General features: G+C 38.2%; 1 protein-coding gene across 3 annotated transcripts in view; it reads right to left on the minus strand.

Annotated features, from left to right (window-relative positions):
* Nucleotides 1-3,857: 3,857 nt before the first annotated feature.
* Mhcl (Myosin heavy chain-like) overlaps nucleotides 3,858-16,041 on the minus strand; it is a 133,771-nt gene continuing 121,587 nt past the window's right edge. For all 3 annotated transcript variants that reach the window (XM_043427529.1, XM_043427518.1, XM_043427538.1), the window contains 8 exons: nucleotides 10,579-10,938; nucleotides 9,307-9,461; nucleotides 8,451-8,574; nucleotides 7,871-8,325; nucleotides 7,129-7,441; nucleotides 6,738-7,001; nucleotides 5,557-5,894; nucleotides 3,858-5,405 (listed from right to left, as the gene is read on the minus strand). In XM_043427529.1, the coding sequence (XP_043283464.1) occupies nucleotides 5,399-5,405; nucleotides 5,557-5,894; nucleotides 6,738-7,001; nucleotides 7,129-7,441; nucleotides 7,871-8,325; nucleotides 8,451-8,574; nucleotides 9,307-9,461; nucleotides 10,579-10,938 (2,016 nt within the window). In that variant the 3' untranslated portion in view covers nucleotides 3,858-5,398. The remainder of the gene's footprint in view (nucleotides 5,406-5,556; nucleotides 5,895-6,737; nucleotides 7,002-7,128; nucleotides 7,442-7,870; nucleotides 8,326-8,450; nucleotides 8,575-9,306; nucleotides 9,462-10,578; nucleotides 10,939-16,041) is intronic.

Raw genomic sequence — 16,041 nt, forward strand, 5'->3', positions numbered from 1 at the left:
ATTAGGATTTACGAAATGAGTGTTTTATCACCAGTGTTGAAGGTAAAGTTCGGAGCTTGAATTATCTTGTACATAGAAATTATGCGGTCACCGGATTTGTTATCTTCGTCCCTATCATGATAACTTGTTCGGTTAGACGGTTGCCGGTTGCGTGTCTCCTAGTCATTACCAGATGGGCTCTCTTGAAAGAGGGAGAGAAAGGGAGAATGCTTGGAAAAGAGGCCATTAGAGGAGTTAAAGGACGGCGATTGGAGTAGTGCCAACACTTGCATATACCTTGAGAACAAACTTCTGTCTCTAATGATTTCTTGTGTCTGATATCACCCTGATGGGTTTATAAACGAGGCTCTTGGACCATTTATAGCACATACCCTAATTTCATGTTTCTATGTTCGAAAAAATCATTCAGAATGCAACAAATAGTTATTGTGACTTTTAGCATTGTTATATTTCCCATTGTTTTTACGGGTGATAGACAATTTATGGTGGGTAGTCGGCGAACTTGTTATGTTCGACACGTTATTAGTGTGTTAACTTCTTTTAGTATGAGGATTTTCTTTATGTTTGAACGAGCTACTTTTTAATTGAAATTTGGAAAAAGTTGATCTGATTAATGGATGACCTCTGATCAGTTTAAGGAGGGTGGCTACGTTCGTCAAATTGATAAGAAATTGATCAAATTTGGTGATAATGTTCTTCAACGTCAAGTGCGAAGACACAATTTTTTTCAAAATTTTTTTCTGCTTAGTTATCGAGTAATTACGCATTAAAGCAGATTTCTTATGCCCGGAATGTATACCTATATATATGGAAACGCTATGCTTATACAACACTTGAACTTTAGTGATCAATTACTCGATAACTGTACAGAAGAAAAATCTTAAAAAATTTGTATTGTCAAATTTAACTCTAAAGAATATGTTCACCAAATTTTATTAAATTCTTATCATTTTGAAATTTTTAATGTATTTAACATGGTTTAGCATGGCAACATTGTATCGTCCCTAGCCACCCTCCTTAAGATGATGGATCAGTCGGTAATCACACCTCGAATTTTTGTAATTGAAACTCTTTGACATCGTTCGTCTGATTAAAATAATAAAAATGTCATCGTACGCAGCACGATCGCAAAAATCCGATGACATTTTTATTTTTTCGATCAGACGAACGATGTGGAAAAATTTCCTTTTCAAAATTTGCAGCTATCTCTCTCACACTCACGGTTGTGATTACCGACTGATCCATCATCTTAAGATCTTTTGGCTATCAATGCATAGTTGTCACCGTGAAAAATGAATCACCCGAAGTTGAGTTTTAATGAACTTCAATAATGGCCCCAATTGACTTTTATTATTGCTTTTTGTGCTGTCTACGCCCCAAGAAAACGGATATACTTTCTTGAGAACTCGATGAAGTGCAATAAACTTTGCTGAACGAAACGACATTGAAGTTTTCGAAAAATAAACATAAGCAAGTCTGCCTCAGCACGTCTCGAATTTCAATGCAGTCGGGACACACGAAACCGTCGGAATTCCGGCGGTGATTCCAAGCTATGAAAATGTAAATTCTCAAGTTTCTGGACTGGAGAAAATTGAAGGAAGATAAAAATTTCAATTTTCTATGTTGAGGCTAAAAATGAAAGTACTCGATCATTCTCTATATTGCTTACATTAATCGAGTTATGAAAGTGCAAGTCCTCAAGTTTTCATACAACGAAAGATCCTTTCATGCTCTAACGAAGTGAACTGCTTTATATGAAATTTTTTTCTATCACAAAACGTTTATATGTCCGGAAATAAACTGCTGTTTTAATTACCAAAAGTTAGCGCTAGTTTTTTCATTAAGGGCAAAACTTGTCTACGTGAGCTTCAAGCTTTTGAACTCGAAAGCTTCTGAATCCAATTTAATTTTTATTCATATTAATTGTCATGGTAAGCTATAGGGACAATAGAATTTCAGAGTTCACACAGCATTATCATCTACTCTAATTATCTCATAACTACGGAAATTAGTCGTTGCAACGTTGATACGTTATCGTTGCGTCAGCTGCTACTGCTGAGGACACCAAAGTTCTTAAAGTCAATAATATTTCCACAATTTCCAGATCCCTAATTTACAAACTCAATAGAAAATTAAATTGGAAAACTGTTATAAATTTGCCGCTTATTCTTAATGAACGGTCGACGAATTCACAGAAGCACGAACAACATTTAATATGCGTTTTGGTTTCCTTTGCATTGCTTAATCAAAGACTTTCCTCAGCAGGCGCTGATATTGTAACGAGAAAACAAGGTACAGAGAGAGTGAGATAGGGAGCCGAAATCTGCCGAAGTGCTCAGCGTTCCAAATTTGAGGAGAAATAAAATCGATCACGAAACTATTAAGGTAGCTCCTGTACCGCATGCTAGTCAAATGAGTGTTAAATTTTCAAAACGCTTTTAGACCAAGTTCAACGTACCGATTTAACTTATTGTTAGTAGATATGCATTCAAGCATATTTTATTAACGTGAAAAAATATTTAAAATGATAGTTTTGCAAAACCATCAACTGATAAATGCAAATTTCCATGATGACACATTTTCACAAGTATTTTTAAAAGAACCATCTGTATTTTTTAACCGGTTTTATTGCACCAAGTCTCATTTTGTTCCTTAACTGATCCTCTACGAATTCACCACGTAGATTTTTCTTCAAATTCATCCTCCAGCAATTATGAATGAAAAAGTTTTTTCACTCGTTGCAATAAAATCGAATGTGTCATCGTGGAAATTTGCATTTATCAGTTGATGGTTTTGTTAAACTATCATTTTTAATATTTTTACATGTTAATAAGATATGCTGTAATAAAAATCCACTAACAATACATTTAATCGGTACGTTAAACTTGGTCTAAAAGCGTTTTGAAAATTCAGCACTCATTTGACTAGCAGTGCTTACCTTAAGTAGTAGTAGATTGGCTATGGACTGGAGTTCACCAAATCAGAAGGACGCTCGTGTATAAAAACTGACTTTAAAACAAAAAAGTAAAGAAGGGAAAAATTCGTCTCCTCATTTATCAAATCTTCGGACCCATTCCCAGATCACGATGTGTCCAAGAAATTGGAGTTCATGGAAGGACATCGTTTATTCGCCCAAAAGTGAAAATCAACGTTGACATACCAGCTTACCAGAAATCACGTTGTCACCGTAATCTCTCTCTCTCTCTCTTTCTCTCTCTCTCGGCGTATTATTAAGTTCGCGAATTAAAGAAAAAAACAAATCATTAATGTAAAAAAAACGAACATTGTATACAAAAAGGGGAAAAAATTAAAATTTTCATTTTCGATACCAAGTAGAATAGAGAATTTGTAGAATAAATAGTGATTCTGGTCTGATTATTATTTTCACGTTGTGTAATTATTTTTATAGCACCGCATGACCTAAACCCGCTTTTGCGGGTTTAGCCACGCTTTTGCGCGGCTAAAATGCGATTTTCTGTCATACGGGCTATAAAATAGTATACGATACTCGTGAATTAAGCTGCTCCATTATAGCACGGCGTTTAGCACCTTCGCTATACGCTCGGGCGCCAACTTCACGCCGTGCAATAATAGGCAGCTCAATTAAGTCACACGTATCGTAATGTACTATTATGGTACGATTGTGGTGCGATTTCTAAAACTAGAAAACAGTATTGACAGTTTACAAACATAATGTTTAATACTGTGATAATAAAGAGCGCTAAGAATTTTCTAGGAGTTGTGAAAGTGACGAGGATGGGAAAAAAATGATATGCCTGTTGAAGATTTATCAAAAGCAACGAATTCAAAAGGATAGGAAAGACAAATTTTTATAAGGATGAAATAACGCAGCCACATTAATTAAATAAGATCTGCATTTTACAAAGCAATAAGTTACATAAATTCCATACACGAAATGAAAAAACACTTGACGGACTTTCAACAGTGAATCGCGGGCGGTTTTATACAAGTATTCAATTATAGCGAAGCCCGCATGCCCAACATTCACGATAAGTCGTCGTATACACGTGTAAAAGCGACGTATTTTGTGTTTCGTGTATTTGTTCTTTTTTCTGTGATCATATGTACCATCGTTATTTTCGTATTTTCTTTTGTTTTCTTATTGTTCTATTGTTATTCATTTATGGTATGTCTGTGTATATGTGTTGTCTCTGTTGGCTCTCTATAATGAATGTATAGCATCGAAATCATTATTTTGTTTACCTTTATAACCATGTACATAGCTACAAAGATGAGACAATAGCGCGGAGGTATTTTTTTCTTGCTTACCGATAACGCGAAAATGACTTTTATAAAAAATGCAGTTGAAGGGTTTTTTTCTTCGTGTTCGGTCCGAGTTTGCCCTGGAAGACTTTTAGGACTCTCGATAAATACGAGCTATCATGTTTCTATCGAGAGAAAAAAAGGAAAAGCGAAGGAACTGAAATGAAAAAGAGAGGGAGATTCTGAGAGAAATATTCGGGGGCGATGCTAGCACAAAATTCAAGCAAAAATCTCGGTCAATAAAACGAAATTCGATCATTTTACTCGATCATGAAATGATCGAGTAATTGATTAAAAAACGCTACAATTGATTTTTCATAATGGCATAGCAATCAACAATGAAGAGAAACAAACCGAGTTCTTTATGCACGAACGTGTGTTCAAGAGAAAAAGTTCATTTTCGTAAAGAAAATATCTCACTCAGTGTAATCTCTCATTTTCTCTTTTCTCTCTGTTCCTTTTACTCTTCTTTTAAGTAACAAAACAATGTTATCTTATTTTAAAGAAGCAGTCTTTGTAGGAAAAAAATAGCACGGTAAAAAAGCACAATCTTTTCCATTGTTCGGTGAAGGCTCGTGAGATATTTTAATTATTGTCAAAATCTCTCATTCGAGCTTTTATTGTTCGCGATATGAAACGCGCCCGTCATACTCACGATTTCTCAATTAGCCATTCTTGTATTTATCCTATAAAGTAATTTGCGGACTCTCCAGCATGACAAATTATTTTTTTCTTTCCTTTCGATTTCAGCGTAAAATGTTCTTTTAAAATACACATTGAAAAGACGATAGTTGCGATAAATGCAAGAGAAATTCGATCGAAATTATCGGCAGGTGGGTTTATGCTCTGCTCATACACACGCGATCGATCTCTACATTTTCTCGTTCGCATGATTTCAAGCGTTTATTAACGCAAATTTGGGTGTTTTTTTTCGCGCAAAAAGAAAACACTTTGTCAACTCAAACTCTGAATTGAATTCATCTCACATCTACTTCCACGAGGAATAACAATCGAGAAACGCGTCGATGATTGTTCGTCTCAACACGTCATCCATTTCTTCCACTGGCGACTATGAGATTTAAACTTCTGGATCGGACTCTGCCGGCGATATGGATCAATCACTGGAAGAAAAAAAAATTAATTAAAATAGTTTAAACGTATAGCTAATATTTTGAAAAAAATTGGAGAATTTTCCCTTCTGTTTACTGTCAAATATTTCTATTACTTTTTCAGACCCGATTTTGATATTAAATTCAACAAACGAGATTTTACCTATCACTATTTTCGCTGGTTGCTTCTTCGCTGCAATCCAAATCGAGTTCCCCCTGTATGGCGCTTTGTAGATCATCGATTCGTTGGAGTGCTAGCCTGAGATCGTCGCGTGCTACTTTGGTCTCAGCCTCAGCAGCTTCAAGAGCTTTTTCGAGATCTCGTCGTGCACGTGTTGCTTCTTGTTCTCGTGCTGCGATTACACTCGATTCATCTCTCGCTTCGCGCAATGACCGCTGCAATCGTCTAGCAGCGTCTTGAGCCGTTTGTTCTTTTGTTCGTAGTAGAGCAGTCTCAGTTTGTAATTTGTCGACAGATTCCTTGAGCCTTGTGATTTGTGTCTGCAAGGCGAGAATAAAAATAAATTCCAAGACTCATTGAACGGCACAAAGGTATCGCTTTGGAATTTTCCAATTTAAGTATTACTATTGGTTTTATTCCATTGAAAGAACTGCTTTATTCGTTTATAGATTGGAAAAGGGAACTTTCAGTAAGAGACAAAAAAACCTTTCCTTTATTCTATTCGATCTAAAATTGACGGTGCGTTTGAGAAGCTTCGTGGCTTTAAGGCTTAACGCTGCTATGAAATTAAATGCTGTACCTGGAGAATAAGCCTCGAAGCTGATCGAGTACCCTGAATAGTATATTTATAGGGTACTTTCGATCAGCTTAAAGTTTTCATCAAAGGTTTAGTTTGACCTTTACGCGATGAATATAACAGCACAAAAGAAACTTCGATTCTGCATGGAAAGTTGCACAGTCGAAACAGGTAAATGCCGAACGAGCATTTACAAACGCTTTACCATGATAAGCTTTGAATGACGTTTTCTACACGTGTTTCACATTTGTGATTTTCATAGTTTTGTGAGGGAGAAATATAAAAAACTTTTCTACCTAACAAATTGACTCGAAATTTCAACAAGAATAATTCGATTTTTTTTACAATTTCATAAGACTAACAAGTGTATGGTTAAATGTAAAATTACGAGTTGAGTTTGTCGATTTACTTGAAAGTAAATTGTCTCTCTATTATTTTTCGAGAATTTTTTTTTTCTTTACATTCGAATGTTCACAGATTAATCCACAAAAATTTAGAAAATTTTTACGTATTCAACAATAGAAATACTCAATGGAATAGCTCATGAAAGTAACTTATAATAAAAATTAAATACTTTTAAACTCACCTCGAGGCGAGCTCGCGTTGTTTGCTCAAGTTCTAATTTGCTTTCGAGCTCTTTTGCACGGAATTCGAGTCTTCTGGTTGCAAGACTATTAGCCGTTGGATCACCCAATTGTTCAACGGATTCGAGTCGTTGACTTAACTCTAAGAGTTGATCCTTCAACGACGACTTTTCAGCCTCTAATGCCGCTATTTGAACCTGTGCCTCTTGCAATTGCGATTGTTCAGCCGATACTTGCTGCACAGCTGCACGATATTTTTTCAATACCTGAAAATAAATGTATCGACCATTATTGTGCGGTGTCATTGAAACAAGTAACTGGGAACGACCAAAAAAAAACCGGAAGAACCCATTTACGAAAAGTACGTTTTAATTTTTAAATATTTTCTATTACCTCTGCCAATTCTTCCTCGTTTTCCTCCAACTGCGATACCAACTCGGTTCTCTCACGATTCGCTGTATTGGCACGTTCCTCAGCTTCGGATCTTGATCGCGAAGCTTCTTCGAGGGCGGCTTGTGTTTCATTCAATTCTTGTTCCAGGGCTTGTTTAGCCTTAGCTGCAACGGCTCTAGCACATTCGGCATCCTCTAATTGATTTTTCAACTGTCGCAGAGCTGCTTTACCAGTCGAATCGCCTTTCGATCGTTCAAGCATTATCTGAGCATCTCGTAGAAGAGCACGAGTTCTTTTCAGGTCTCTCTTCAATCTGGAGAGAAAAAAAAACAATGATTTTTCTACCAATAAAATGTTATGGATACTTTATTTCTCATTGCTGATGTACATATTTTGAAGAATGAAAAAAAATTACTATTTTCATAAAACAACTGTATCGCTCTCGCGAAAATAATGCATACTTGCGAAGTGCATAATTTTGTGATCTGATCTCGCTTTAATTTCCCTTATTTCGTTATCTTATCATGAACGAATAAGAGCCAACACTTCCCCATAGAAAATGTTCAAAGGCAGACGAAATAATGAGTGGCAAGCAAAAATGTTTGCCAAGTATTCAAAGTTATTTGTTGACTTTTGGTTATTGAATTAAGAATTTAGCGGTGTTTTATGAACAATAAACAAATGAAGAAAAATATTGAAATTTTTCGTTGGGATTGTCAAATATTTGCTCTTCGAATCTCACCTCTGCGTGGTCTCAGCTTCGGCAGCACGATCAGTACGATCCTGTTCCTCGAAGGCAACCAAGCGTCTCTCAAGTTCGTGCTTCTCTCGTAACAGTATAGTTCTCTCCTCGTGCTCGCTCTCCAACTGTGACTCGAGGGCTTTGACCTTTTTGTGTGCATTACCGCGACAGTCCTCGAGCTCTTCGTCACGTTGTTGCATCTCTTTACGCATTTCTTTACGTTGCTGCTCGATACTCATCTCGAGACGGAGCTTGGCTTGTTCCAAAAGTTGTACTTGTCCCGCCAGATCGTCGAGTTCCTCTTCCTGATCCTTGACCTTTTTCTCGAGCTCGTGTTTAGCCTTTTTCAATTGGGCTACCTCTTCCTCGGTTTTCCCACCGAAAGTCAATTCCTCAAGCTCCTGGCCCAGCGTATGAAGTCGTTCCTCTTGTAACTCGATCTCGAGTTTGGCATCCTTAAAAAATTCGAGAATTATCATTAAACCATCATCAATTGGTAGATGGTAATCGGACACCGAGCAATTCCTGTTTTTCATAAGACTAAAGCAAATTGCAAATAAACAAAAACAACGAAACTTACACTCAAATTCTGTTCAACGGTGAATTTCTCTGCAATTGCTATTTCTTTCTCACGTGCAAGACGTTCGCGTTGTGCTTTTTCCTGACGCAGATCGTCGATGAGATTTTGCGTTTCAGCATCGAACCTGAAAGATAATACATGTTAGTTTTGGGTATATAAATAATCGCAAACGATCGCTATTTTGTTGGAATAATTTATAAAGGATCTGAATAAAGGAAAGGCAGCCCCTCCCCCCCCCCCCCCCCCCCGTCCAACCCAGCGCAACCGATCGCCTTCGGGTTTCTATTCCGGGGCACTCAATTTTCGATATGTCCGGAGGTTTGGCACGAAGCCTTCTATATGGAGTGTATCGCGTGTCGCGTGAGATCTTGTGTCTCGAGCACGATTATCCCACGTTGGCCTGGCACGTGGCCAAGACACTTGTTGCGGTCGGGTGAAATGAGAATAGAGCGAGCCGGCTGTTGTCGGTAGCCGGTACAAAGACGAACAAAACATACGACTCTCTCTTTCCAATGGATTCAACAAAATTTTTCATGCTCTTATAATTTTTTAAATATATTCAAAATTTTAATTAGGGTAACAAAGCATGCCCGGGAAATTGTACCGGAATTAGTTAGAATTTGAAAATCCATTTTATGGAAATCTAGTGCTACTAAAAATTATAAATCCCTCGTGACGTCATATCTCATTTTCCTCGTTTTCCACTGATTGATGACTAATTCGTAGTGAAGTAAAAACATATAATTGATGAACAATCGATTTTCGGTGACGCAGCAGTAAGTGGATTTTTATCAATAACGATGATTCATTCAGTTTGTTATTGAAATTGGTAACAAAAAAATCGTTTCCAACTTACTTGCGCTGTTTCTTTTCGAGAAGATTGTTTCTCGCAGTTTGTTCCTCGAGCAAAAGTCTAAGATCGTGCATCTCGCCATTGAGCTTCTGTACACGTCTCTTCCACTGGCCAACGACCTGTCGTTGCTCTTCGACCTCTTCATAAGCGTCCGCGAGCTAATGAACGAATTACGACAATAATAACAAACATGAGAAATAAATTAAAAAGTCACTTCCGGAAGAATGATTTACGAGTACGCACGTGGGTTTGGCTCTGTAACTACTCGTCGTCGTTATGATTATTATTTTTCTTGTAACAATGATTATTTAGGTTTCCTTGTGTGAAAAAGGTCGTTGTGTAAAGAGAATGATGTAGGTCGGGAATGAAGCTTCGCCAAAGCAAACTGTACTGGAAAACAGGTCCGCAACTGGCACACGACTGTATTGAAACAGACCGACCAAACACACGTTCGGGAACTCGCTTTCCAACCAAACCGTGCTCCCATATGCTTCTCGTAAAGTATGCCGAACGATTATTTCTAGCTCGAAGCCATTTCGAATTCGTTCGTAATATGTTTATACAGTTTTCATTTTCCACTTTTGCACGGTCGAACCGATTTTCGATATAGGGACCGTGGCGTGAGCTACAGAGAGCAGCGCTACTGCCAACGTGCGCGCTCTCATGTGTCCGAATGTGCAATTTGTTCGGTGCTATTTTGACTGTGAAAACATTGGAAACAATTTCGGAAAAAAACAATGTTAAGAATAATCAAATGCGGTTTTCGTCCGATCAACGACGATCGCATTCGAGACCAAAATGACGTCAAAGGAAAAAAAAAACTGTTTGAATCGAATGACGTTTTAAAGATCGTGGAAAGAGAAAGTTCAGCAGTGGATGAATTGACAGTGTTTAATGTTTTGATCCGTTTGGCCCGTTTCTCACTTTTCCATGGATAATGGACCGTGCCTTCCATTAGAGCACCCTCCGACGCAACAATATTTTCTCGATCATGACAAAAAATAATTTTATTCCGTTAAATAAATAATTATTTCCATATGCGCCCGCTTTAAATTGCACCTAGGAAGTTTTGGAATTGGCCGCGTAGTGGCACTGTAGACGCTGCGCACGGTCCCTATTGTCGATTTTATTGTTGATTGATGATCGATAAGAGAATATGATTTCGAAATTTTTCTTTCAAATGCCGAATATCGCGATGAATGTATTAATTGACACTTTGACGAGCGATTTGTAACGAAATTAATAAATTTCCCTGTTCGACAATCGAGCAATTACCTTTTTCTCCAATTGCTTCTTGAGACCTACGAGCTGTTCGAGATCGTCCTCGTGTTGTTGAGCCATTTTTCTTTTGGTAAACTCCAATTCTCTCACGGCATGTTCGTATCTCTGCTTGTACACCCCACCGTCCTCGCCATCTTCGAGATCGGATGTAAGTCCGTTGAGATCAGCAGCTCTTGCATAGAGTAATTCCATTTCGAGACGCTCGGTCGTTTGTTGAAGATTCTTATTTGCCTCCGTGACATCCTGGAGTTCACGCTCGAGGCGTAATCTTTCCGATGTCTCAGCATCTATTCTCTCGGCCGCAAGCGTAGACGTTGAATGCTCTTCCGCAAAATCGGCCGACATCACGCTCAACTGTAACGACAAGTGTGAAGCATAGAAATAGATAAAAGCGAAGATTTTTCTTGAATAATTGCAAGATCGAGGGCTCGTCATCCGCAGAAAAAAAATTATCGATAGAAATGATTTCTTTGGTCTAACGCAGTCACCTTATTCAATATTGAGAAAAATGTTTTACCAAACGCTACAGTATCACCTAAATCATATCTTCGCTCGTGTAATTGGAGCTTTAAAAAAGAAGCGCTTTGTGTAGAAAAAAAAAACCAAACGAAATAATGAGATAACTAGTAAACTGATCCAAGTAAAGTTCGACCCGGAATGATTCACTGACAAGGACAATCGTCACGACAAGATAATGCTCGAAAAATTTGACTCGAAAAAAATATACAGTCTGGAAATGCACAATCTTCGAGGGATTATTCGACGATAAATGTTCATAAATTATTATGAGAAACAATCCTCGTGTCAATTATGACTATTTTCATTCTGGTGGGACCAATGATTTCAAAATAATCATTATAGCTCTTAGGAAAAAAGAAGTAAAATACATATTTCCCCGAGAACGAATTGATCCTTTTACATTGTGTCTAACCTCATCGTCGTTGCAGTTTGCAAGGGTTTTGTCTTCGTCTAGGCACGATAATCGAGAAACCGAGCCTGAGGGGCTTTTATTTACGCTGTTAGCGCGACTGTAATACTGAAATCCTTTGATCATGATATTGGTGGCACTTTTGCTACGTCCGATATTGCGATGTCGATCGTTGTGCGGCAAAGCAGTTAAACATTCGAGTTCATCGGTGTCGTCCTTGTGGCCTAAGTTGCGCCATTCTTCCATTATGTGATCGGTACGTTGAAGGAATTGTGCTATTCTTGATGACAGTAGAGACGAAGCTGTGGTTGGTTCCAGATGGGAGGCAGTCGGCCTGAACGATTGTCGTACTTTTTGCTTCTCAATACCAAGCACGAAGTTCAAGCTTGCATCAAACACTACAGGAGCTTGTTCTTTCGAGGACAATTCCTCTAACTCACTGTTAAAATCGATTCTCGCGCTATTTTGAGGAAAAATACGTCGAGGATTGGACGAATCGGATGTACGATTGCACATCGATTGACTCGAGGAAGATCGCGATGTCAGATTCAAGGGCGTCATTGATCTGCAGCACCTCGAGGTGCTCGATAAATTCGGCGATGGGCTCCGACTCACTATGCGAGCATTCTGATTGGGTCTAATAACTGCCAATTTGTTGAGTGGTCTCGTTTTGAAATGATTCGGCGGTAAAGGTGGTCGTCTCGACGAATTGTTGCTTACACATGAGCTCAAACTGCTCGGTTCCGGACTTCTGTTCGAGTTCGTTGATAATCCATTACCCACGAATGAATTCGATGGGTCGTCGTTGAGATTGCTGTGACGATACGGCCCCGGCGATGACAAACGGGACGAGGGCGCCCGCACGAAAAAAGTTGGGGACAGCGGCATTTTCGGGCTGAATTCTAATCACTTTTCCTTCCTTCCGATTACCGATCACATGACGATTTTTATCGATTACTTAATTTATATTTTGTAATTTATGGTTAGGGCGAGAATCGCGAAGCAAACATGTTTGCATTGGGCGTCCAATGGGTTCGTTCGGCTTGAAAATGAGTTTCATTATCGATTCAATCGTTATAAATATCTCGATTACTTTCCACCAATTAAAATTTATTGACTAAACAATTTTTCCGTTGATAAAAAATGATTTTTTCCTTTTTCAATTCGTATTCTTGGAGTTTCTCTCGCAAGGAACTTTAGGAGTCCCTTCGAGTTCGTTCTTCCGTTGCGTAATCGACATCCGGATCGACGGAAAGTTACGACCCGACTATTCTGCTACCCCGATCGTTCCCGAGAACGTCGTGGTTGCGATGGTGGTGCAACGAAGTTAGGTAGGAGGTGGTCACCTCCGAGTTATTCTGAGAAAGAGCGAACGTCTTTTGGACATAAGCCAAGTACACGGTGAGGCGAATGGATTAAAAAATTGGTGAGAGTCGAACTGAGATAGAGAAAGAGTGACAGTGAAAAGCGGTGGAGATTGAAAAACGGGGATTTTTTAAAAGGAGGTGACAAACGGTGCAATCGAATGAATTCTCAATTGAATGCTATTCGCCGGACGAAACGATTGCGAGATCATAAAGTCGCGATTCAAACGATCTTCAACGTGGCCAGGAAAGGTGTGGGAGGCAGCGCGCAAAATGCGCTGGCCTTTTATTTCAAGATCCGGGATATCAGATGAAAATAAATTAAACCGTTTGAACTATTCTCCAAAAATACAACTTACTCTTGAAGCATTTCAGTTTTTTTTATTTGTCATTCATCAGAGCCAAAATTTTTAGCCATCAAAAATCCGCGAGAGCGTTCGAGGTCAGACTTTTTTCAATTATTTACCGACGATTTTTTTTTTTCTTCAAAGTAAATCCTGAAATGTTTCTTCGTCAAATAACTTGGTACAATTATAAAATTTTAACCCGGCGTGCGTATACTGGGACTTTAAAGGAACAGTCGAAATTTCGAACTCAAAATTCTTTCTTGCCGATAGAAGCCAGGCTTCGGTTACCCCCCCCCCCCCCCTTAAAAAATCTAGGTAGTAGTAGGGACTAAATGTCTAAGGGACCGCCGGTTCCGGCAGTTTACCTAAAAACGCCAGTGAGTGTAAGTCGCTGCCGTTCCCTGAAAGTATTTTCGAATGCAAGTGGATAGTGTTGTATTTTTCGTTTTCGTAGTTTTTCAGTTTTTTTTTTTTTTTTTTTTTTTATACTGAAATGAATGTTGCATGTATTTGATGCTGTTGCGGCTTTTTTTTACGAACTTTAACCTCGATAAAAAAACTTTTTTTGTATTTTTGGCGTATCAATCGGTTGTTTTTCCATTCTTTCTAGCAGTTTTTCAAAATGGGTTAAAGGAGCTCATCCCAGATAATGGACAGTTTACGCGACCGTCGTTCTCGAGTATTTTACGATCAGGAAAGTGAGAATGAATCCGACGGAGAAGAGATTCACGACGATATATCCAGTGAACAAGATGGCAACGAGGACCACGATTTCAATTATCATCAATATATCATTCCTTTGTATTTTGAATAATAAAAAATCATTTTTGTATCGTAAAATTACCTTTTCGTTTATTTTATGACACGCATGAATCCATAAAATATTCCCCATTTTCAGGTGCTCAAATAATACAACTTTTTGAAACCCACGCAAAAAACACTAGATTCTTTTGAAAGCTCATAGTCTAAGCTAAAAACCCTAGAACCGTTTTTTTTTAATATTTGTTTATTTTGGAGTTACGAATTTGTTAAAAAAATTCCGTTTTTCCCACTTTTTAGACGATTGTTTCATTTTTATTAACAACGGTTTTGAACTTTTGAGTTAGGTAGCTGCTGGGTCATGTAGTAGACACTCCAATACGTAACCCAGAATTTTTTCAGATTTTTTGGAAGCCTACAAAACTATGTAAACTCAACTGTTCCCTAAAGTACCCAGTATACACACCGGGCACCGAAAAATATAGTGTAGACACGCCGGGTTAATTTTTCACTCGGATAAGAATGCCCGGAAATTCGTATTTACTGCCTGAATTTTTGATTCATCGAATACGAAAAGATTTTAAAATACGGTGAAATAGCTTCTCTAAAAAGCGACAAATTTTTATGTGCAACTTCACCTGAACGCCCCACCGATAAAGGTAAAACAATATGCGAATGAAAAAAGTCAAAAAAATAAAAAATCAACCCGCACCACGACAATTCAGCATGCGTGTGAATAATAAACGTAATTTCGTGAGTGACGGATGAGCGTGTTACGCAACACGACCTAGGGATTTCGTGCGAACCATTTTATGAATGGGCAAGGTCGAGTGAGCTCGAACGAATAAGATTAAAAAACCGCGAAGCTCGTGTTTACGAGGCGACTCACTCGTGTAAATCTTTCGAATTTTCCGGTTTAAATTTCGAACGAGCAATCGTAGATGACATATTACTTATTTTCATATCAGAAAGCTCTTACTCACAGTCGTTACTTTTCTGAAGAGTTCGATCAAATACTTGTCTCAAAGAGTCTACAAAGTGTCGAGACTCATCGATTACTTTTGCATGGTTAATCCAGAAAAGACCTATAAACATTTGCAATAACAAAACCCTTTTTCCATTACTTCTTTCAATTCCCAACAGAATATAGAAAAATTATTATGAAATTTCGTATTATTTTTGCCTCATAAATTCGTTTAAATTAATTGTTACGTGAAATAAGTTTTTTATAAATAACTGATGGTCCTGGTAAAAGTAAAATGCTCGATAGAATGGAATAAAATATGCATGCACATTTTTGTTATTTCAAAGTACCTGTGTAAACGGAAACTTTCGATTCTACACAATATTGTAATTTGTCTTGTGGGGTTTGTTGGAGTTAGTGAACGGTCGAATCGCTCTGGGGAGAGGATAATTTTCGCGTTCTCGTACCATCTTCCGCGGATAGTAATCTCTCGTTTGTATTTCGCGTTGAGAATATATAACGCAAGAAAGAAAATTCACTCCGATAGTAGATCGTAAACTGTGGAACTTGATCCTTGTCGGTCGGCGCTTGTGTGGGGGAAGGGGTGGATGTCAGGAGAGGTGGAAGCGAAGAGGAACCTTTGAACGTGTTGTGCATCGATGCTAAGTGCTCTCCCCGAGCATGCCTCTCTTCGCGGTAGCTGTCTAAGTGGTTTAATTAACTCGTGGCTGAATTACACCGTGGGCATAGACAGTCCCGCGGTTTTACGAGCTCCAATTCTCTTGACCGGAAATTCCTTCCCTCCCCGTGTTATATACACCGCCCTATTACAATATAGTTTTAAACTTGCGACCGACAAAAAACCACGAAACTAAAAACGTTCGTGGGATTATTAAAATCCTCGCATTATCGCGGATGGAACATTATCCCTTCGTACTTTCAACATTTTTTACAATTCGTACTATAATTATTCAGATAACTCAACTTCATATATTTTCGTAGATGAAACAACGCTTTTTTTGTGTATTTGCTCACAGCTTATTCGATTGCAATATAAAATAAGCGATTCTATGTCATTACTTTCATACGAATGAG

Source organism: Venturia canescens, chromosome 1 (genome assembly GCF_019457755.1).
Source record: "Venturia canescens isolate UGA chromosome 1, ASM1945775v1, whole genome shotgun sequence".
Lineage (NCBI taxonomy): Eukaryota > Metazoa > Arthropoda > Insecta > Hymenoptera > Ichneumonidae > Venturia > Venturia canescens.